The sequence below is a fragment of the Camelus dromedarius genome, chromosome 14, assembly GCF_036321535.1.
Source record: "Camelus dromedarius isolate mCamDro1 chromosome 14, mCamDro1.pat, whole genome shotgun sequence".
In the NCBI taxonomy this organism is placed as follows: Eukaryota; Metazoa; Chordata; class Mammalia; order Artiodactyla; family Camelidae; genus Camelus; species Camelus dromedarius.
In genome coordinates this window covers 25,282,937-25,307,598 of record NC_087449.1, presented here as the reverse complement: position 1 = coordinate 25,307,598, position 24,662 = coordinate 25,282,937, and the positions used below count along the sequence as shown (strand labels likewise).

The 24,662-nt window shown below is 40.9% G+C and overlaps 1 protein-coding gene across 4 annotated transcripts in view; it reads left to right on the top strand.

Moving 5' to 3' along the window:
- Nucleotides 1-24,662, top strand: part of PATJ (PATJ crumbs cell polarity complex component) — a 291,022-nt gene that overhangs the window by 211,963 nt on the left and 54,397 nt on the right. For all 4 annotated transcript variants that reach the window (XM_064493517.1, XM_031465257.2, XM_064493518.1 and 1 more), the window contains 3 exons: nt 15,489-15,563; nt 19,275-19,392; nt 22,728-22,861. In XM_064493517.1, the coding sequence (XP_064349587.1) occupies nt 15,489-15,563; nt 19,275-19,392; nt 22,728-22,861 (327 nt within the window). The remainder of the gene's footprint in view (nt 1-15,488; nt 15,564-19,274; nt 19,393-22,727; nt 22,862-24,662) is intronic.

Sequence of the window (24,662 nt, the reverse complement as noted above, 5' to 3'; positions counted from 1 at the left end):
TGCCCAAGGCCACTCTTGAGTATGTTGTAGACCTGGAGATTGATCTCATTCTGTCTGACTCCCAAACCTTTTTCATCATCTGCCTCTCTGTTTTGCAGCCTGGCACTTCTAGTGTTATACTGCATGTTTAGAAAGAAATGTGGGCTTTTTTTCCCCCACCCTGTGTTTCAGAATCTCAAATAATTAATCACTTGAGAGGGTCATCATGATTTTATGACAGCACAGAATTGTTCCTTTTACTTCAGGGAATTTGAAAAATCATCTGTTTTTCCTTCTCCAACTTTTAGAAAATGTACATTCAGGCTGGCTTAGATTCCATGTCCTAGGAAGTGAACTGATTCTTTCAGGCTGAATGGAAAGAGTGTTTCAGCAAGAGTGGAAATTATAACAGGTCACTCTCCCAAAACCCTACACGAGGCATTGAGAAGAGCAGGACCTACGTATTAGGACTGTTGTTCTTGAACAAAATGTTCCAAGGTTACACTGTTCAATTCCTGAAAGATAAACTGCATATTTGCCCTGAAGGGGAATAAGGAACATCAATGAATTTCAACCTCAAACATCTTCTTCCTTCACTTAAAAATACTAGTAACTTGTTCTTTTGACACTATTTCTCCATAGATAGGTTAGGGAAAAGTCTTTTAAAGCAACAGGTTTTTGAAAGTAGGGTTAAAAAGGTGAGAACACTCCTTCGCTTGCTGGGAGAGACTGGCTGTCCCCACAGAGGCTCACCTGTAGGCTGCAGGCAAAAGCCATCCTTCACCCACCCCCTGTTCCCAAGAAAGCAGCATGAGTGTTGGGGCTCCAAGTGCCAAGATAATTGAAGAGCTCCACCCTCAGGCAGAAGGACTGAGGGTACTTTTTAGAATATGTTTTATGCTGCATTTCAGCAAGAATAAAAGCCTCCCCAAACCGCATTGACTGGTACCTTTCTCCTCTCTCCTCCTCTTTTTGGTATTCTGCTGTCTCTTTCTCATCGTTTCTAATAGAATATGCGTGGTCTGGTTGATTGAGGAAAGATAGCTTGAATGTGAACAACTTTTATAGCATAAATATAAATGGCCTAGCATGAAGTACTGCTGAGGAGTGTGGTCTTGGGCAAGTTGGACCTCCCCACGCCTCGATTTCCTCATATGAAGAAGGGCAGTAATCAGGGTGTTATGCTTTGCTGATGGGCTATAAAGTGTAAAAACTTAGTAGAGTGTAAGGCACAGAGTTTGTGCTTAGTGAGTTCATTTATTCATTCAGCAAATATTTGCCACAGGCCACTGTGTTCCAGGTATTCGAGATACTATAGTGAACACAATGTACAAAATGCCTGCCTCCGTGGAGATTCATTCCAGGGTAGTTGGGGGAAGGGAGATAGAAAATGCATAAATTAGCAAATTATTATGTTAAATTATATGAAATTGCTATTTTTGTAGGGAAAAATTTCATCTAGCTCAACCTAACATACTCTTTATTATCTCATTATAAAATACGGTTGACCCTTGAAAAACACGTGGGTTAGGGGTACAGATCTACACAGTGGAAAATCCATAAATAACTCACAGGGCCCTCTGTGTTCACCATTTCTCTGAATCCACAGATTCAACCAACCTCAGATAGCAGATCATGCAGTACTGTGGTATTTACTATTGAAAAAAATCCATGTAGAAGTGGACCCACATGGTTCAAACCTATGTGGTTCAAGGATCAGCTATATTAACAGCAGTTCCTCATCACTCGCCACCATTTTATTGTTTCTGTGTGAGATCGGTGCAAACTCCCATGCATTGCTGCACCATTCTAGGATTGTTGCTGGATGCACCTTGTCAAGAGGACAGCATGTGATCTGAATGGGCCTTGATTCTTGATACCTTGGTGCGTGTCAGTTGGAAACAGTAATCTCTAACCCTCTAAAAGTTGCTTTTTTGCTTCACGTGGGAGCGTATGTCTCATCAGGCACTGCTGGCCTCTACAGGAGTGACCAGGAGAAGAAGACAGGCCTTGTTTTTAAGCAGCTTACCCTCCAGCATCAGTCAAGATAGCAGAATTTGTATCTGGAAAATCAGAGCAGGCAGAAGTGTATTAGAGAGAGAGTTTTAAGAAAAAGTTACCGAAGTTCAAAAGTGGAAGGAAAACCATCTTATTCAGGGATTATAGGGAAGGCTTCTTAGACTCTTGGCCTTTAAGGTGAACCTTTAAAGATAAGGAGGTGGTTGACTGCTGAGGTTGGAAAAAATAGAAGAAAGTTTAGCAGGTGAATCAGACAGTGTGGAGTAGCGAGTAAGGATGGGGCTTTGGTACAATGGGCAGTAGAAGTTGCACAGCAGAATCACAGAACTGAAAGGACTGTCTGCTATGCATTACAGATTAATGTATTTGTCTTTTTATGCTCAGTGCTTAATAAATGTTTCATGAACTACATGGATTCACATATAAACAAGGCGCTACCTATGAGAAACCATACTCCAGAGAGCTATTGAATTACTTCTCCAGGATTACCTGTTTTCAGAGCTAAAACCAAGCCATGAGTCTACGTGTATTCCAGTGCTTTTTTCCACTCTTCAGTTATGGTTGGCTTTGGTCCACATCTCAATAGCCCCCAAATTCACAGCCAAGGAGTTTATAATAACTTCAGTAGGTATTAGATTTCTCTAAAATATTTTTTAAAGGGAGGATAACTTGTTTTTGGACCGCGGATCGGATGGTAGTTTGTGAAGCATAGATAACGACTGTGAGAGACTGGAGGCAGGGAAGTGTCTGGAATCTATTTCAGAAGCCTAGGTGAGAGCCTGTTAAGACTATTTTTTAAGCCTTTTGAAAGGAACTTTAAAAAAAAGCTATTTGCACAGAACTTTGCAATTTGTAAAACAAAGTCTCATCTATTATCTCATTAGCCTAATTTTTTTAATATCTAATTTTTTTTCTAACATATTAGTTTGTTCGTGATCTTATTCAAGTTTATCCCCAAAATAACCCTGTGTAAAAAGTAGGGCAGGAGTTATTTATCTGAGACTTACAGATGAGACCTTAAGCTGCTTAGTGAAAGATCACAAAACTAGAAATTAGAAGAGCTGAGACTCATCCTGAAGGGTCTTTGTCTCCCTAGTGCCTTGACATAGAAGATCACGAATCCTTAAAATAATTATTTTAATCTTTTAGATATAAACTTGTGTGTTTATCATGTTGGGGGTATAATATACTTTTGAGGCAGTATAACTAAATTATCAAGAATGCAAAGATTCTAGCCATTCTACTTGGATTCAAATCCTGGTTCCACCATTTACTAGCAGTGTAACCTTAGGCAAATGGCTTACCCTCTCTGTGCCTCTGTTTCTGCATCTGTAAGATGGGAGAAAGAAAAAAGGGTTACTGTGAGAGAAAGGAGTTAGGGTAAACTATGACGTACAAGGTAGAACTGTGCTGGAGTACACTGGAATCACTGCATGAGGGGGGTTATTGTTAATGATGATGAGAATATTAATGTGATTAAAGCCTTAAGGGTTAGCCGCATAAGGATTAGCTGTTCTGAGTGAAGCATTAGGTGTAACATGGAAAACTAGGGTGAAATTTTTCAGCCCCAGAAATGCAATTGCTAATAATAATGGATAGCATTTACTGCCTGGCACATAGGCATTATTCTAAGCTTCTTTACACAGTAGTCCTGTGAAGTTGTAGTAGTACTATCCCCATTTAAAGAGATGAGGAAACTGAGGTACTGAAATGCTAAGTTACCACTAATCACCCAGTGAGGTTGGGACCAAAGTCCATGCACTTTGAGCCTGGAGCCAACACCCTAAACCACCATGCAGTGCTGCCTCTCAGAGAGATACAGATACAGAACAAAACCAAAGTCGAGGGACAGCCAGGAAGTTCCATCGGGACATTACCTGTTATTATTTTCCTTCCCTTTTGTCTAAATCTCTAACTCCAACTAGAACATTGTGGCATAGAAACAGTTAGATACTGAAATTTACCTTTTACATTGGTAAATGAAGTTGTACAGACCTCCAAACAGATGTTTCATAAAATCAAAGAAACGAAAAATTTTCAAGAAGCTGACCTATGCCAGGCATTTTCATACTGGTTCTCTTCTCTAACCCAGTGATGCACATTATTTATTAGCCCTACTTTGCCGATAGGGTACTGAGGCTAAGAGATGGCAAGTCTCTTCCTATGGGCGCACTGCAGGTGGGTCCCACAGCTGGTAGGTGGTATGGCCGGGACTCAAACCCAGTTCTCTTCGCCTCTAAACCCCATCCATCTTCTCTTTACTGTTTAGTTCACATACGCAGCCTTTCTTGGAATATTAGAAATAACACTGTGTGATCTATTTGTTCAAACCACAGTTATTAATAGAGTATCTCTTACGTGTCAATGTTACATACAGGGGATTCAGTGATGAGCAAGACTCTCAGCACTTCTTAAAGGGCTTGACATGTTCAAGGACAAGTGTTCACATCAGCTTGCTATCTTTAGAAGCTCAGCAGTTAGGTGGGAAGGAAGGAAAGAGAGAAGGAAACGAAGAGATAGTACTGTTTTCTTATAAATATCTAACCTCTGTTTTTGCTACCACCTCTGGATCTCTCACCTTGTCTGATCTCATAGTTTTCTGCTTTGATATAAAACCAGTTTATTTTTTCTTTTGTTCTTGTCTGTCTCCTTTTCTGTGTCGTTATAGATAATTATGGCCAATAAAATAATTTCAAAGCCGCTAGCTTATAACCAAACAATAAAAAGACAACTCAATTAAAAGATGGATGGGGATCTGAATGGGCATTTCTTCATACAAATGGCCAGTAAGCTCAGAAAAAAGGTGCTAAGCCTTATTAACCATTAGAGAAATGCACACCAAAACCACAACGAGATACTACTTGATATCTGCTGGGAGACTATAGTCAAAGAGACAGATAATAAGAAGTGCTGACAAGGATATGGAGAAACTGGAACTCTCACACATTGCTGCTAGATATGTGAAGTGGTACAGCCCATTTGGAAAACAGTTTGCAATTCCTCAAAATATTAAACATAATTATGATATGACCCAGCAGTTTTACTCCTAGGTAAATACCCAAGAGAAATGAAACACAAAACTTGTACAGAGGTGTTCACAGCAACGTTGTTAATAATAGCCCCCAAATGGAAACAACCCAAATGTCCACCAACTGATGAATGAATAAATAAAATATGGTATATCCATACAATGGAATATTATATAGCAGTGAAAGATATAGAAGTACTGATATATGGTGCTACAACCACATATTGTATGATTCTATGTATGGGAAATGTCCAGAGGAAGCAAAATCTAGAGATGGAAGTTAAATAAGTGGTTTACCCCCTCTATGGCTGGGGGTGTTCAGAGGGGACTGGGGAGTGACCCTAATGCATGCAGGGTTTCTTTCTGAAGTTATGAAATGCTCTAAACTTCGATTGTGATGACACTTGTACAACCCTGAGTGGTAAAACCATTGTATTATATCCTTTAGATGGTTGGATTTTATCATATGTTAATTATATCTCAATAAAAATGTTTTAAAAGTTACAGGAGGAGGAAGAAAGAGGGGGAAAAAGAATATAGATAATCCACAAACTGAAATCAAATCAGAAATTTTATTCTAGGTAACCTCTAGACTGGAAATTCTGTGATTCTGTTAAATAACTATTATATGATCCTATGCAAGGAGCTTTAATGAATAGTCTCCCCACCTTTTGGAATATTTTGCAAGTGTTTAATGATCTGCACCCTAGTAGAAAAAACCCCACTTCTTTGTGCACCAAAATGAAAGCCTGGCTTTATCCTATGCATTCTGGCTTTCTGCCTGTTAACTACACTCTGTGCTAGGCCCTGAGAAGATGCTACTGAAGGTGAACAGTCTCTTTTCTCATGATATTTACAGTCTTGATGGGAGAGCGACATCATGTACTGTCACAGACAGATTGAAATCTCAACGTTGATCAAAGCTTAAGAACTAGAGGCTTGGTGCTAAGACAGCGTATAATAGAGGGATTTGACTTTATCAGGGAGCCCCTCTCCCCCCGGGGAAAATTGAGCTGTGATCTGAAGGAGAAGCCCTTGCTACCTGGCAATGGGGCAAAGAATAAACAAAGGAGTGCGCTAGGCAAGGCCTTAGAGCCTCAGGGCATCTGGGGAACTAAAATTTACGGTTGCCAGAACCAGTGAGGTGGAAACTAAACTGGAGTGGTTGACAGAAGCCAGGCCATGCTGATGAGATGGTCGCTATGCTAAAGGCAGTGGGAAACCATGGAGGGCTTCGGGAGGTGACTCTAAACTGTAGCTGTAATGCAGCGATCAGACTGGACGGGGGCCAGAGTGGATGCTGACAGGCTAGCTGGGAGTTTACTGCAGCAATGGCCACGCAGTCTGCTAGAGACGGCGGCAGCGGCAGGACATATTCTCATATTTTGTCTTTGCAAAAATCATAATAAAATAAACAGCAAGGTAACGTATGTGTTTACTAGGTAAATTCCACAGAGAGTTGCCAATCAAAGAATTTACCTTTCTTGCTCCCAGTATGCAAACCTTCTGCTGTACGTGTGCTTTAATGCTTTCCTCTGAACACAGGTTTAGAGCTATTAAAATGGCAATTGTTACACCATCTGGGTCTTGAGAACAAGCATCATCCCAGGGCTTGGCCAGCAGCCCGTGATAACCCTGCTAGGAAATGTCCCCAGCAGATGTGCCCGGCGTTCTTTCCCCGTTTTATGACACTGCTTAGCAACGATGCAGTCTGTGTGTCAAGTGATCCCTGTCATTACAGACCTGGTTTGTGTACAGCAGCCTCAATAACATTTAGAGTTTTCAAAATTTTTCAGAATGCCTAGATTTTCCAAACTGTCTTCAGTTTTTGTCTTTATGGTTCTTTCATCATGAAGTGTAATTTCTGACCCTTGGGACACGAATAGGAAAATGGGAGTATCCCAGGCAGCTCGAGGTGGCATTCAACCTGTGGTTTCTTTGTGAAGATTTTAGATTTTACAGGGTAGCAAGATGCCTGGGGAATCATGAGTTGCTTCTAAATTAACTATCATTAACCTAAATGGGCTGTGACATGGAAATTCACACCGCAGCTGACAGTGCATTTTACCATTTCAGAGTCCCTGCCAACCAGAATAGCAACGTTTTAGCACTACTTTTTACTCTCTACCTTGATAGGCTTGATCCATATAAAATTTTTAAACGTGCTTATTGAAAAATCAGTGTTTCGTGTTATAAATAATACCCGTATCTACAAATGGCCTGATAGTACTTGTTTTCTCAGATGAAAAAGGCTGTCGGGTATAAACCATGGTCTCTGAAGTCTGAACGGACTTAGATTTCGCCTCTGCCCCCGCTAGCTCTGACTGAGAAAGTGGCTTATCCTGTCTGTTTTCATTTCTTCATCCAAAAATGGAGAAGGAGGAGGAGGCCTGCCTGTTTTTTTGTGAGGATCAAGGATGATTTTACGTGGGAAGCTCTTAATAGTGCTTGGCGTACAGTAAATGTAGCTGTTGTTAGCACCACGTTTTGTTTTTATAATCTAGGTGTGCCAGAATGCTCACTACTCAGTACACATTTCCTGGGAACCTGTGGTGTGTCAAGCTCTAGGAATGTAAAGATAAATAGTACATCATTCACCCGGGAGTTTGCCACATTAGGTCTAATGCAAAGGTCACAAACTGGTTGTCGGGACATTTTTACATAAAAATCCTGGTTTCTATTTTCTACTAAAAATGGACCAGTGTTCCAAGTTCTCCTTTCATCAATTACCCTCTTCTAGTTTATTTCAGTTCCTATCTTCCCACCATTGTCTAAGCCCAGCCTGCTTCCCGAGCACCTGTAAATTCCCGAGTACCTACATCATCCCCATCGCCTGTGGGTGGGTACCTGAATCTGCATCCCGGGTCTCCTAGCTGTGGCTGTGCACGTGAAGTGGCAGAAGGTGAAAACCAAGAAGTAGGCAGGAGCTGGTGGAGGTCCTTGTGGACCAGGATAAAGGTCTTTATACCAGCAGAAGCCATTGGAGTGGTTTTACTAGGGGATTATAATGATAAGATTAGCCTATTGAAAAAACCCTTCCAAGCTCCCTCAAGAAACTGGTAGAAAATGTCAAGGCTGAAGGCAGGGAGTTCAAAAGCTGTTAGCGTAACTGAGATGAAAGCTGGGAGTGACCTCAACTTGGGGTCTGTCAGGAGTTAGGACAGATAGAACCTGATGATTGTGTGAAGGTCAGAGCTGAAGGAGAAGGCACGAGTGGCAAGGACTCTCAGATTACGTCATGGGCAGCTAACTGGCTGGTTGGTTGGTGCCATTCACTGAGAAAAGACACAGGAGGAAAAGCAGATTTGTGGGGAAAGATGAGTTGTTCCTTCTCGTCTGATGAGTTTTAGGCATCTCTGTAAGACAGGAAATGTGATTTAATGGCTACTCATTGTGTACCTGTTCCTGTAGTAGGCATTTTAAAAGATTAGCTCATATATCCCAGCAAAAAAAAAAAAAAAAAAAAAAAAAAACAGTAATGGTAGTAGTAATAATAATACCATCCCCCATTTACTGAGCACTTATTATTTGTGAGGAATGGAACACAGCGTATTATCTCCGTCCTCCCCACAATGAAGCATTAAGATCTCCATTTTGCAGACAAAGGGACCTGCGTATTCCAGAAGTTAATTCACTTGTTCCTGGAGGCTTAGGGGCAGTAAGCACCACAGTAAGGATTCAAAACCTTATGTGCTTGACTGGCATGCCCAACTTATGCCATTCTGCCTCTCCAAGAGGTATCTGGTATTAACCCATAAAGAAACCGAGGTTCAGAGAAATCTAACTTGTCACAGAACACATAACCTGTAAGTGTAAAAACCGGGATATGAACCACTGTCAGACTCCGAAGTCTAAGCTTTCTTCTTTATCCAGATAATACTAAAGTGTTATTAATGAGACCCCATGTGGGTTCATGACAGTTTTCATTGGTCTGTGGAAAATTTAAAAAAATAATAATAATAACCAGATGGAGAGTTCTTCCTTAAGCTAAATTTACTCAGTTTAAAGAAATGCCCTTTAATTTAAGACTATGTCCTACCCAACTTTTTAGTGTTAAAATGGCTCTTCCTCTATGTCATTATGGTAGTAATACATGGTGGTAGTTGTGGGGAAAGGACTTTGAGAGGTTGCACCCTCTGAAATCACTGATATTTGACCATTTTTTAACTCATAAAATAGCAAATTCATATGCTCCAGCCTAATATTTCTTTGATTTCAATTACTTGGCAAAAAAAAAAAGTAACTCTGATCCCCAAAGTTCTTTTGAAAAAAGTTCTGGTCTGTGAAATCCCTAGAAATTGTGTCTCTAGAATCAGGAGTAACTTGCAAATGATTGGATGAAAGCAGGCAAGGAGAGAGATGAATAAAACCTGGCTGTGGTTTTAAACCTGTGCAAGTGCGAGGTTGATATTGTCACTAATTTATTTAAAAAAAAAAAAAAAAAAGGACCGTGAGAAAAAGCAGATTTGCGGGAGAGTAGAATAAGTTCAGTGTGGAATTTTAATGGAACGGTGCACCATGTGATTCCTGAGGCAGGCTCTGTTTGTCAATTTTGACTGCTGGACTTGATTAAAAATTACTCCTAAGTGTTTTTTAAAGTGCTGGCATCCAAGTTCGAGGGGAAAATAGTTTAAAATGTGTTTCTGATGATTATAAGCTTCCTTTTAGATCTTACATCTAGGCTGAAATTCTCAGGGGTAATATGCTGCTCATTTTTAAAGCAAGGCTCTGAACTGTGTGCTTAAAATCCATTTCATCCCCAGTTTGCTCTCCATCAACAACTGCAGAATTTCTGATTCGGCTATGAACGTCGATGCCGTGGTGTGACTCTTTATCTTCTGTTTCAGATCCAGTGTGAAAACTGCATCTATAGCAAGAGCGTAGACACTCTGTAGGAGCAGGAGAGAACGTGTCTTGAGTCAGCATCAGCCTCTCTTTTGTGACAGTATGCAGATTGCCAGTGGTAGAGTTCAAGTGCATTCAGATGTGGGGCATTTTTCACAGCTCATTGTACTTTATACCTTGTATTTCTGAAAATCACTTGAGATTTGCCTACATGATAAATTTCCCTTTCCTGGTCATAAAAAAAAGACAGGAGATTTACAATCAGGTGTGCTTCCTTCATAAAAGCCACGAGAGGAAAGCTCTTGACTTTTTCTTCCATTCTCTTCCCCTCTGCATTGTAATGAAGATAATATAGAGATGTGTGGGTGGCCAGTAAAGCAACCTCATGAACTCAAAGGCAGCAGAAATATAGGTACATGTTTTTAACACAAATTCACATCTTTGTCGTCTCCTAGCTTTCTTTCGCTGCCAGCCAATTTAATGGCCTGCTGTGGAGACTTGTTACTCAGCTTGGAATTTCCTCTTGCTTAGAAGGAAGATGCTTATCAGGTATCTCTGAATTGAGACAGTAATTTTACAATCATAGTTACTCAGCAGGCACAGAAAGCCCAGAGAAGCACTTAGACGTGACGGCTCAGAGCCCTGAACTCACACTTTCTTACCTGTGTCTGGTGCCCTGGCATCCAAATCCCAGAGCTTCTCAGAAATGTAGTGATGTTCTTTGAGTCTGTAAAGTTTTCATTTCTCTGGGGAAGCCTTATTTGCTGACATGATTTTAAGATATTATAACCTAAAACTTCTATTGATTATCTTTCAAAGAAAGCAGAAATTAAACAAGTTTGTATTGAAAGCCTGTTATGTCCCCAGCACCGTGTGAGCCACAGGGCACATCACAGTGAACAGGACACGTAAGTCTTACCTTCAGGGAGCTTTCAGAATTGCTGGGAATAATGGCAGCTAATGCTGTCATAGCATTTGCCATGTCCTGCAAAAGGCACCATTCTAACTGTATTAATGCGTATTTTGTATGAGATCAAGCCTACTACCACCCCCATTTTATAGATTAGGAAACTGAGGCACGGAGACACTCAACTAGTAAGTGTCACAGCCAGGATTTGAATATGACTTTAACTTAGTATTGACGAGTACTCTTGAAGGGAAAGTTAAGATGCTGTAGGAGTTTTTGCTAATGTGATTTCACCTAATCTAGGTGGTTAGGTCAGCTGGCAGGAATTACAATCTAGGCAAAGGTTGTCTTTTTCTAATGTATTCCGATGCTACCAAGTGGAAATCTCGGGACCAAAAGCAACAGTAATAATTTGTGTTTATTGTTGGTCCAATAGGCATGTTTTAAAAATGACTGAGTCTGAGTATTTGAATTTGAATTTGACTACTTTTATGCTGAGCGGCTCTCTTTAGTTGTTGTCTCAGAGTCAGTTCACTTCATCCTTCTCCGTTTAACTACCTCACAGCCTCACCACAGTGAGTTTGTTATTCTAGTAGATCTTTTCTGGGCTCCACCTAATTTGAATCAGGAGTCTCTTGGTTGCAAGTGATAAAACCTCGACTTGACCTTACAGACAGAAGGGGAAATGTATCTATAGACTACAGGTTATTTTTTACATAACTGTGGGGAAGAGCAGGATTGACAGCCTCGGGGACAGTTGGAACCTGAGGCCTGGTGCTGCTGGAGGTGACCCTGTATGTCTGTCTGACTCTCCTCTACTTCAGTCTTGCTTCCTCAGCACAGGAGGGGCATGGCTGTCTGTAGCTTCTGATCTTCTCTGCCAGGAAGGGGCTGGCTCTCTGCCCTCAGGTCCACTTTGGAAAATCCACAGGATGTTCTTTTGTGATTCAGGTGTCTACACTTGGACCAATTACTGTGACCAGACAGATGTGTTGATTACGCAGCTTTGGGACAGGAGTCAGCCAGCTTTGGTGATGGTAATCTGGACGTCAGTTCCATTATTACCTGTTATATAGGACATTCCCAGTGTTGCCTTTTCTATCCACCTCCTGAAGCTCCTTCTCTTGCTCAGATTAAGCTGTCTGGCCCACCACGCGTTTTCTGTCAGGAGCTTATAGTACTGTGCTGAGGATAACACGATGCACACAGAATGTGTCGTATCAGTTTGTTTCATGAAATGAGAAGATCTTTCCACACTCCTTCCTCAGCCTTCTTATTTAGGGTCCCCAGTACAAAGTCAGTATGTTAGAATGTCCCAGAACCTCAGCTTTGAAGGCACTAAGAGCTGCCTTCGTGCAATAGTTGGGAGATTGGCAAGTTCTAAATTTATATTTAAACAAAGGAAAGGGACTCTCCCGAGGTCACTGCAGTGGCTAGTGCCGTGAGTTTTGTTTTTCCTGTCCAGGCTCAAAATAAGCAGGCGTGACTTGTACTGACTTGTTGCGTCTGAAAATGGACTCGCTGTGTCGAGGCCGACTCCTGGGAATCTTGTGTGAGTTGTTGGGAGGAGGCGAGCAGCTCTTTCCCTGCCCCTGTGGTTCACCCCTCGGTTAAGAGCTGGGGCTGTGGAGCAAGATGTGTCTGGGTCAAGTTCCGGCTTCGCAGGTACTTGTTAGATTCTCTGTGCCTCAGTTATGTCACCTCTAGAGTGAAGATGATGCTGGAACCTCACGCACAGGTCTGTTGGCCACATCAGCATCTGAAATGTGTACATTTTACCTACAGGCTCAGTAGCTGGCGGTCGGTGCTCTGAAAGTTCTGGCAGTTACTGTTATCATCGTCGGGCGCCAGCCCCGCCCCTGGCCCAGAGCTTTACGGATAATCCATATAAGACATGGGGAAGTGTGGTGGGCCAGATGCTTTTCTGAGCTCTGATTTCATCCTTCCACATTTTTGAGGATAAGATAAGAGACAGGGAAGAAACCTAACACTTCTCAGGATTCTGCTGTCTGCCACACTTCTTGACAGATATGTCATTCGGTTGTAATTCAACGTTTCCATGATTCTTTCTCTAGTATCCATCTCACCAGGTATGTGCGTGTCGTACCTGTTAGGCTCTGTTAGTCTTTTCTCACAACACAGAGCTGGTGCACAGTAAGCACGTGTTGAACTCAACTGTGGTCTCAACCCTTCACTCAGGTAGCTGTTACTGCATTCTTGCTGTTGTGAAAATGAAGGGTCAGGGGTGATTGTACAGTTCAAGCAGTAGAGCACATGCTTAGCATGCACAAGGTCCTGGGTTCAATCCCCAGCACCTCCTCTAAAAATAAATAAATAAACCTAATTACCTCCCCCTGCCAAAAAAAAAAAAAAAAAGGTTTCCAAGCACTACTCTTGCTAATAAGTAGTGGAACCAATCCGAACTCAGATTTTTCTGGCTGCTATTCCAGTGCCCTTCCTTTTTATTTACAAGTGCAAATGATGAGGACAAATTCTACCAAGTTAGCAGTTCGTCTATATCATATGCAGACTGGGCTTAAGGCGTTTAGCTGGGGGAGTCGTCTCCTTTGTCACATTGCTGGCTAATCCGGGGTTAAACCAAGGGAGAATGGCAGACCTCTGCAGTGTCATTTTCAAAGAGAGGCACTTCTGCTCTTCCTCAGGCCATTTGATCCACACTGGGAAGGAGTAACATGAGTGGTCTCCATTTACAAGGCAGTTTAGAACTTATTCTGAAAACTCCCATGAGCACCGTCCATTGACCTTCCCAGGTCTGTCTGCTCTCTTTGTGATCCTTTAAAGTGGAGGCCGCAGGGTCACCTTCGCTGTGTGTCCTTGCTTTCCTGGCTGGCCCTGAAATCCACCCAGGTACGTTTAAGATTTAAGTCCCTGGACTTTGATGCATTCAGCACTCGCCCTTTATCAAGCTCATATTCTATTCTGCCGTATGTTTAAGAAACAAATAAGACAAAAGCAATGCTATTAGCATGTGGGTGATGCACACATAAGATTTTAAAATACATACAACGTTGCAGAAATAGTAATAAAATAAATTGGTCATGATGTGGAAGGGGCACCACGCAGGGGCTCAGGGAAGAATTCCAAGGAATGAGGTGATTTTAAAAATTGTTCTGAGTCATGTAATGTGTTTAGGAGCAAAGTTAAAAAAAAAATAGGAATGAGGGAGAGGAGTTCTGGGACCTTTCTCCCATATGGGGAAAATAAGCGAGAATCTAAATGAGAAATAGTTGTGGTCCTAAAAAATAGGTTACTAGTAGGGAACTTAGGGTACTCACAGTCATCTAGGGGTCCTAGATGATATAACGTGGTGGGGTTAAATCTCTCAGGATAGAGACCAATAGGGAATTGAGGGGACATGGTGAAATTATAACCTAATCTAGTCATAATGAATGGCTGGGCATCACCTGGTCATCATCTGTTGTGTTGTTAGAAATCTAATGGGAGCCTGTGGAAGAAAAGGTCTGTCAGTGTGCCGGCAAAAAACCAGGGTGAGGGTTTGTGATGGGGATACCAGCCAGTACGCCAGCATTCTCCAAAGGAGAAGGTGTCCTGGGCAGGTAACTGTTCCGCCATCCCTATAGCAGAGTTAGGAACATGGGTTTATCGTAAGTTGATTTCATTTGCTGTCACCATTAGCATTTTTATTAAATATTTGCTATTTACCAGGTACCAAGCCAAATGCTTTTCATTTATTGCTCCACTGAATCCTTCCAACATCTCTACTATATAACGACTCTTATTTTCTCCCATAGTATAGATGAAGAAACTCAGTCTTGGTAAAGTCAAATAACCAGCTCAGGGTTTCAGAACTTTTAAGTCGAGGAACTAGGGTCACAAACTCCTCCAACACTCCACTATACATGTCACACCTCTCTTCTCGTCTCCAGATAGCTTACCTGCCTGCCAGCTGTGTGCTGGATCTCTCCACCTGGATGTCTCTCACCCATTTACCAAGGGCCAGAGTAAACCCATCCTTTCTTCTATCCAGATCAGTCTCTCTCCGTGTTCCCTGCCTTGCCCACGCCAAATGCATGAGTTCATGCCTTAGAGTAAATCATTATATGATAATTTCCCCTGTAAATTGCCTGAACACAAAGGATGAGATATGGTGGAAGGCAGACATGAGCATTCTGGTCAATTTACTGCTGTCATCATTTACTTAAATTACTTGTCCTTTAACTATGTGTCAGTTTCACACTTGGTTTGTTTCTCTCGTAAGTCTGAACTCTGCACTGCTCCGTGGAGTCCAGGACTAATTTATCTTTGTATCTCCCAGTGTCCTTAGTGATGGCACTTTTTTGCCTCTAACTGAATATGTTAAGGGGAAAGAAATTATAATTCCAGGACTTAAACCTTGAAAGGATTTAATATTCAGTGTAAGTACAGATAACAGGGATTACTGGTATGACAGAAGAAGAAAAAAGTCTGGCTGAAATGACCGTCAGAAGCTACCTGATAGGCTCAAAGCCTGACAGATCTGAAAGGGCCAAAAAAGAATTTGGAAATGAGAAGCCTGCATTCATTTCTGGATAGAGTTAATCCAGATGGATGAATAGATCTTTTCTGCCTAGTGTTTTGGTCGTTTTTATAGTAGCCTGAAGCCCCGTTAAATACTGCTTGACTGCTGAAGTTGGGGAGTGCGGTTGAGCCCAACAATACTGGTAACTGGCTGTATCTTTTATGTTTCAGGAAGACATCTCCCAGGTGATTGGTCAAGGTGTGGTGGCTGGTCAACAGAAGGCACTGGAATGTCCAACTGACAACGTATGTAACTGACCCTTTAGGTTTGCTCTGCTGGGATTGTGTGCGTTGTAAACAGGTCCCATTAGAAAAGGAGGTGATTGTAATGAAATCAGATCCTTTATTACTCGGCAGAAAGTTATGGTATGTCTTTCAACCCTGAAGTCACCCCACAACTGTAGCACCGATCCTGCAAGGTTTGTGGACAAACCCTCTGTATGTCTCCCTGTACAACCCTCTATGCAGGTGTTTAAAAGTGAGGCATCCCTGAAAACACACTTGCACCTAAATTCGGAGAGCCCCATGTCTTACACAAGGTCATAGATAAAAAAATTAAAGTGGGAGAATTTGTAGTTCTCTAAAAATATAAATGCAATAACAAGTGTTTCTTGTGTTTTGAGTTTTACTTCTCTTAAAAAACTGTAAATTTCTGTCTGTCAAATTTTTGTACTTTTCTGGCTGTTAAACTTTTTCTTAAGTCCTGATTCTCATTGTGTGTTCATTTGTACTTTTGTGCTGCTAAAATTTACATTATTACTGTATTGCTATTTTTATATTTAAGGAACTATAGATTACTAGAGCTTACAGGAAATACATGATAATTCAAACATCACCAGAGGAAATGCCTTTGAAAAGTATCCAAAATTATATGCTAGAAACCTAAATAAAAACAAGTAGGTGTAGAAAGTACCGTAAAAATAAGGTTCAACTGAAAAAAATTCAGTTCAACTGAAAATCTCTAAGCATTTTTTTTAAAAAATTCAGAACCAGATTCTTTTAACTTTAATGTATTTGTGAATGCTGTCAGTGTGTTAGTACTTTATAGGCTCTCACCTGTCTCAAGAAATGTATCAAATATCTCTAAAATTTTATAACCATAGAATGTTAGAGCTGCGGTGAGTCCTAAACACCCTCTGGCCTTTCTTTCCCCTGTTGAAAAATGAGCACTTAGATCTAAAGACTTCTCCTTTGAGAAAACGGTTACACCCTTTTCTGTGACTGCAGAGGAGAAACGGTGCAGAGAGCAGTCGGCAGCATCTGCAGTGAAGCTGCATCACTCATCGTAAAGAACTCCCAACCACTTGGGCTCCTTCAAAATGGGAAGGGATTCCTCACAGAAATGGAATTTTTCATTCCTTAAGAATTTTCAACCAGAAGCTGACTAGTATGTTATCAGAGGACATAAAAACATTAGTAGTTCTCATTAGTTAAACTCCTAAGTCGTTCCTGGCATAAATGTAGGTTTATTTACTTGCTTTGCTCTTTAATCTTCACAATAACCTTGCAAGGTATAGAGGTATTGCCACCAATTTACAGATGAGAACGTTTAGGAGGTTGAGTGACTTACCTGTGGTCACACAGCTCATCAGTGATAGCGAACTCAGCCATTCATATCTTCTTTTGAGTAGTTGATTTCTTTTTTTTCCTGTCATGAAGATTTGATGAAGCACAGACTTGAAAAACACTGGTAAGTGTAACTTTGATATAACTGCAGAGGCTTTGTAGTTCCCAGAATTCCTCTGTAAATCTCTTAGAAACACATTTATCCTGGGTTAAGAGTCAACCAGCCCATGCTTTAACTTAAAAAAATTAATCTCAACTTCAAACAAACAAATAAAACCCCAGAAAACTTTTGCCTGGATTTCTATGGGCTGTTTTCTTATTTTTTAACTGAATTCATTTCTACCCATATCGATCACAAGCACTCCCTGCTGCTGGGAAGGTCATGATGTAGCGACGGCTGCCTCTTGTGCTCTCCTGTTTCAAAATCCACACAGCGCTTCATAAAATAACTCTGTAGCTTTCATTTAGCTTTGTTATCAATGGTATTTCTTGAGATGATACAAAGGAAAGTTGGACATAAGTGCTGTATGAGTTAAGATTACGTTCAGTTGCTGCAAGAAGTTTGTCTTTTGCATCACGTGTGGGTGTGATTAGGTTAAGGGTGATAACGGTGTTTCCACAGGGTCACGGGCCCAGCCACCTCTTACCTGGTTACTGTACTGTTCTTTCTGATTACTCTACCATCCTGCAAAATACGGCATCCATTCTTTAGTCTAAGATGTCTGCTCCAGGTATTAACCATTCCACTTGTGTTTCATCTAAAGAGAAGGGGAAGGCAGGGTCGTTCTCCTTAAGAGAGTGACCTGAAAATTGTACGGTTCATGTCTGTTTATATCCCATTGACCATAGACTAGTCTGTGGTCACATCTAGCTTCAGGGAGTCTGGGAAATGTGGTCCTTAGAGTAATGGGATATCTAGGTGGTTCCATTTTTTCTGGTAGTAACCCCTAATTTGTCATTTTTCCACTTTCTTCTTTTAAAAAAAAATCACTGAAAATATGTATTCAGAAAATCTTTTTAAATAAATGTACAGTCATTATTGAATGACGGTGATAGAAAAACTGCAGGAAAAAAATGAACACCAGTAGCATCATTGCCTAGCAGCTGTTTAATAAACACCGTAAACTTGCAGCATTCGTCAAAAACTGACTTTTAGTCCTGTCTCTTCCTTTCATTAGCTGTGTGACTTCAGATATGTCACTTGACATTTGCGTCTCGGTTTCTTTATTTGTAAAAGAGTCTTATCATCTGATTCTCAAAGTTATTCTCATGATTAAATGAATTTGTGGGTGTAAAAGTGTTTTTGAAAACTGCACAGCACAGTGCAGTTGCATGATGGGTAGTGCCGTTTTTCTTGTCGCCTACTGCATACTGCCTTGCATTGGGGCGCAGCCTTCCAGTGATGGAATCCTGAGGTGTCATTGTTCTGGAGCAGTTACCTTGATCCTATTTCTAGACTCCAGGGGCAGCCTGGTGCTTCACTGCCTCCACCAGAATCTTCCAGCTGGGGATGGGCTCCCTGGCTAACTGCAGATCCAGAAGGCAGGTCAGGTTACTACCTATATCTCTTAACTGCCTGTTAAGCAAGCATGGAGTACTTTTGATTTTCTTTAGTTTTGTGATACTAACATTCACTAGAGGTATTATCAACAAAAATTCAGAATCACAAGTTAATTTTCCAAAGCTCACTCAGCGAAGGTCTCTGTACCTTCATTGAATTACAGATTTATTTCCTACTCTGAGCTTCCATGTCTTCAGTTTTGCTCCTCTTCAATCATTCATTCATTCATTCATTCATCAAACATTTATCGAGGCCCTACTATGTTCCAGGCACTGGGAATCAAAGGTGAATAAGTGTTCATTAAGGTGACTTAAATGTAATTGGTGTACCTGGCGTTTAGTGGGCTTTGAGTAGATGTTTGTTGTTCCTTCTTTCCCCTCATGTTGCACAGTTAACCTACCTCATGTGTCTTTGACTATATGAATGTGTCCAGAGGAGATGGGCAGTCAGAACATCTGTAGCACAGATTGTTTTTCATTGTGCTCAGCACAGATATACAGACTTCATGCTGATTTCATCATGTGAAAATGCTTCCTGGCCCCCGCTTCATACACAGACCACAAGGATAGAGTAGCTTCAGCTTTTATCCTTCTTCCCTTCCTTAATCCATCCTTCACCAAAGCATTTCAGGTGTAAAGTTACAGAGGGAAGCATGGGGATTGGGATAAACATCATCCTAACTTCCCCTTGCCACCCCTCCAACTCTAAGTTTTCAAGAGACATTATTGGAGTGCACCACTGTTCTGGTGACAGTACACCAATTTTAAAGTCTTTTCCTCTTGTTACCTTCCTCCTCTCTGACATTCATCTATTTGTCCTTCCTTTTGTAGGTTGGCAGCCAAATGAAACAGCAAAAATATTCGACAAAAGTCTCCTTTGGTTCACAAGAGATACCTTTAGCACCAAATCCATCATACCATTCGACAGATACAGACTTCACAGGCTATGGTATGAGTCTTTCTCTGAGCAGAATTGAATTGATTCATGAAACCTTAGAAAAAGAAGGGACCATGATGTTCTGAAAAGAGCTCTGAACCAGGAGTTAGGAAGCCCGGTTGGCATCCTGGCTCCACTGCTTGAGCTTTGGGACTTGGGTGGGTCACTTTACTTCCACCACCATTTTCCTCATCTCCACCAATGGGATTGACTTTTATTTATTGAATATAAAATTTCTAGAACAAAAATGTCCCTCAGTAAATGCTACTTGAATCTGAGGCTTCCGAATTATTCTCTAATCTCTCCAAAAGATTGTGTTTAGTTCAGGATTAGTATCTCTTCAAAATCATATTGAACCAAATTGTTAACCTTGCATATGTTGATGTGAGCTATTTAAAGACTGTTAATTTTCAGCGCTTGAAGAAATTGGTATTCACTTTCTCTTTTTGAATTCCTGAGTTGAATTATGCTGACTAATGGTTGAAAATAGAACTTCAGAATGAATAATGAGTATTTCCATTTTGCTTTTATGCCATATAAGCCAGTTTTTTTTTTTTTAAAGGACTATTTAAAACGCCATGCTCACCAACGATAAAGCATAACCCTGCATGAATTTAGCAGGCCTGTCACCTTTATGGTATTTGTCTTTTACATATTTTTTCATCAATGTTAACTCAAAAAAATTTAGGCAGATATTATTCTAAAGCACTGGAGTTTTACTAAAATACTTGAGGAATGTGGTCAGGAGACTATGACCTCTGGGTCACATTTGGCCCACCGTCTGTTTTTATATGGTCTGCAAGCTAAAAATGGTTTTCCACATTTTCAAAAGATTGTAAAAAATCAAAAGAATACTTCATGAAAATTATATGAAATTCCGATTTCAGTGTCCAGAAATAAAATGTTACTGGAACACTCATTCGTGGGCGTGTTGTCCGTGGCCTCTCTCACCCTCTAAGGGCTAAGCTGAGAAGCCGCACCAGAGCCCATGTGGCCTGCAAAGCCCCAATGTTTCCCACCTGGTCTTTGACCAAAAAAGTTTGATGACCCCCCCCCCACACACACACACAGACCAGTTGAGTTTTGATAATGTGGATCCCACATCTTTACCTCAAGAACAGAAATGAAATCATACCACAGTTTAATCTGTGGAAAGCGTATTCATTCGGCCGCCCACTTACAGAACATGGACTGAGGGCTTGGGAGGAGTCAGCACTGGGCTGGATTCCATGAGAGAAAGAAATGCTGAGACTGACTCAGGACTGGCCAGGGTGAAGCAGAGGTAGAGGAGGGAAAGAAAGGCTGCCTCCAATATATCATTCTGTGTTTCTCCTCCTCACTCAAGAGACTAAGCTAGTAAAAAAACAAATTTCTTCTGAACAGCACAGGGAAGTATATTCAGTATCTTGTCATAACCTTAAATGAAAAAGAATATGAAAATGAGTATATGTATATATATCTGCATGACTGGGACATTGTGCTGTTCACCAGAAATTGACATATTGTAGCTGACTATACTTCAGTTAAAGAAAGTTATTTTGTTTTAAAAAAGAGAGACTAAGCTAGTGATTTACGTAAGGAGAACAGACTTTTTCAAGCATCCATAAAACTGCCACTTGTACATTGTCTTTATTGTAAATCAGTGGAAAATGTAGCATGAAATACGTATGTTGTGAAAAGATCCAGAGGCAAATTCGGTTTACAATTTGATTCTTCTAATAATTGTTACTGAGGTTGTATCACTAAACTTTTCACTGTTAAACAGGAGGCCATTAGATTAATAAATTCCACGTGCTCAGGAGCAGCACTTGTAAGAATGTGACACTACACCGGTCCCTGGGCTGGGCATCTCGTGCGAGCTGTTTATTTAATTCCTAGAACAGCCTCTTAGACAGTGGTTACCTGCATTTTTCTGATGAGGAATGAGCCTCAGTTTCACCCATCTCTTGGAACCCAAATCCACTTCTGCCCCTCTCTAAACCTTTTTCCTTTTATCACAAAGACAGTGATCATTGCTTAGAGCAGAACCCCACAGGCTTACCTAGGGCCTGTTTCCTTTTCTTTTATACCAGGGATCAGCAGACTTTTTCCGAAAGGAGCCAGATAATAAATATTTAAGGCTTGCAGGCCATGTGGTCTCTGTTGCAGCTACTCAGCTCGGCCATTAGGAGCCATAGACAAGATGCAGACCAATTAGCAGGGCTGTGTTCCAATACAGCTTTATCTGTAGACATTAAAATTTAAACTTCGAATAATTTTCCATGTCTTGAAATGTTATTCTTCTTTTGATTTTTTTTCAACCTTTTGAAAATGTGAAAGCCATTCTTGGCCCTTGGGCCATGACTACTGGCCCTTGCTGTACGGGGGTCTGTGGATCTCAGCTTGGCCCCTGTGCATTAGCTGGAGCTGACCAGCAGGTGGCGCCCCCTGTTATCAGCCCTTTACCAAATTATATTACAATGTAAGAATCAGTACTCACTTGTTTGATACAATGATCAAACTTAGTCATCATACGAAAGATGACATTCTCTAGAAGCTATTATTTGCAGGAGATTCTCTTGAAACTAACATTTTGAATGTTTTGATTTTTCAATGGGTTAGATTTGACTAAAAAATGCATATATATGGAATTTATGCTAGAGAAATGGGTGTTATTAAACATCTTCTCTTAGCCTGTAAATACTTTTTCCTCCCAGTTTTTAGAAAACCCAGTCTAAACAATGATTTTTAAATGTAAACCTTTATAAAACAGCAGTAACTCTTTTAACAAGCTCTTTAGTTATGGGCCCAGCTATTAATTCTACAGTGTTATGTTTATAACACATTTTTTTTTTTACTATGTATATATTTGGGGATAATTTTTAGGTAATTGTTATTTTCAGTTGCCTCATACTTTACTGACTAGATCCTTTATACATCTTAATTCATATATATGCTCTAATTGACAATATTTAAGTGCTGTTTCTTAATTGGTATTTTATAACTGTAGATCGGAATTTATGCCAGTCTTTAGTCTCATTATAACATATACCTATATGTATTTAATCATGTAATCAACTTAAATTTTTCCATACCAGTGTGTTTTATGATTTTAAAAATGTCAAGTATAATTAAAATGGTTGATTGTGTGGGTGGGGGGTACCATTTTCACTTTAAGTGCCATAGGAATGTCATGTTTCACCCCTAGGAGAATGGGCAGTAGGGACCCAGCTTTTCCCTTCTTAGTGCTTGGCAGGAGAAGAGGGAAATGATAGCACATGCAAACCCCGCACCTTCCGAGCCGTAGAGTGTGCAGGCTGAGCTGTATCTCCTGCTTGCCGGTCACTCTGTGTTCCATCCTTCTCCAGGTGGCTTCCAGGCTCCTCTATCAGTGGATCCTGCCACGTGTCCCATTGTTCCCGGCCAGGAGATGATTATAGAGATATCCAAGGGCCGTTCAGGGCTTGGTCTCAGCATTGTGGGAGGAAAAGACACACCCTTGGTAAGTTTCTAGAAGTGAAATACATCCACTGTCACAGAGTTAGTTGCCGAGCCTCATTATGGCCTTGTGTCACTTCTATGGAAGACTTGGCTTTTTCATGGTATGTAAGTGTGTGAACTATTCTCATTGTGGTCATTATCATCATTATTATTTAGTGGAATGCTATATAAAAGTATACATCAATTATTCCAACCCAAAAATTTAGGCTTGGCTTTATGTTCACCATGTCCATGTCTACTCGTAATTTTTTTTAATTGGTGTAGAATGTTAGTTTTTACTTGGATGATGAATCTTTGGTTATTCAGTACATTTTGATTGTCACTAATTAACAGTGCCATTAAAATGTAAAAATTCCTGGGTTTTGATTTACAAAAATGTGATGAATCCATGCATATGTATTTGCATAGGTAATACATGCACATTATTCAAAGTTAAACTGACACAGAAGGATATAAAGTAAAGGATAAATCTGCCTCCTACCCTTTTGCCCTAGCCTTGCCCTCCAACCCCAACCCCAGCCCCAACTAGGGCCTCTCCCTAGAGGCAATCAGTCTTGCTAATATCTTTTTAAGTGAATATTTTGGTGTTTCTTTGGCTCATTCTGTTTGGTAAGAAGTAAATTGTATATGCTAGATTTACAGATAAAAACAAGTATAGTATGTTCAATTAAATAGTTCTTTCCATTGTTGACAGTATAATGTTTCTGTTGGAGAGGTGGGTTAGGAGACCCTGTTCTATTTTTCTGTAATAAATATTAGTTCCCTCAGGCGCTGGGCAATTCAAGAACAGCATATGCTGCAGAAACCTGGGTCTTAATGCCTTCTGCGTGTTTCCTGGCCATGATCCTTCTCTCTGCTCCTATCTGGCCTGATCTAGAGAATCCTAGTGTTTAGTTGTCTCTACTAGTGACACCTGAGCCTGGATGTGCTCGGGGCTGGTGTCTATTTTTTTAAAGGACTTTATTTCCTTCAGCTCGATTAACGTATTGTTAAAACTTTTCTCCAGGGTTCAGGATAATTTATTTCCTGAATTATTCTCCCTTTGCCTGTGCAGGCAGGAACTGCTGTGTGTGGCTTTCCACATACACTATGATGTTTTCAGCAGCTCGGAAGGACCTGGGAACATCTGGAGTTCACCAGCTCAGCAGCCGGCCTTAACTCCCAGCCCTTTCATGGGTCTTTGCCTCCTTAAGGCCCTAGAACTTTTCTTCATTTTCTGTTGTCTGGCTTGGAATGATGCTCTCTGTTCAGCTTTTGTCATTGAGGGAAGGGGCATACTCTTCCTTAGAAGCTTCCCTTCAAGCGATTTGGTCTAGGTTATATTTTCAAATTGTATTTTTAATACCGCCTTCCAATTATGTATGATCTGGTCTTTAAACAGTTCATAGAAATACTTTGACCAGCCTTCCAGCCATCCAGCGGGCTCCTGCTGTGTGCAGGAGGTGACACCACCCACATAGGACCAGACTGGTGTTACCCAAACCCACATACACATTCCAGCCCCTCAGACTCTGCTCACCTCCCCTCAGCCTGCTCTCTTCCTGCCCCCTCATCAAGGTCCTGTCCCTCCTCTAACCCCTTAGGGGAGGTTTCTTAACCCCCCAGAGTCTATTAGTGGGGACAGTGTGGCTAGGAGGAGCAAATAGAGGACCTTAGCCTGGTGCTTAGTACATAGTAATCAATTGCACGTGACTTGTGCCTTCTCCAAGCCTCTGTTTCCACGCCTGCTAAGTAAGCTTAATAATCCCAACTCAGCGAGTTGTGGTGAGGCTCAGAGACCTTATAGAGAGTAGAAAATTCTC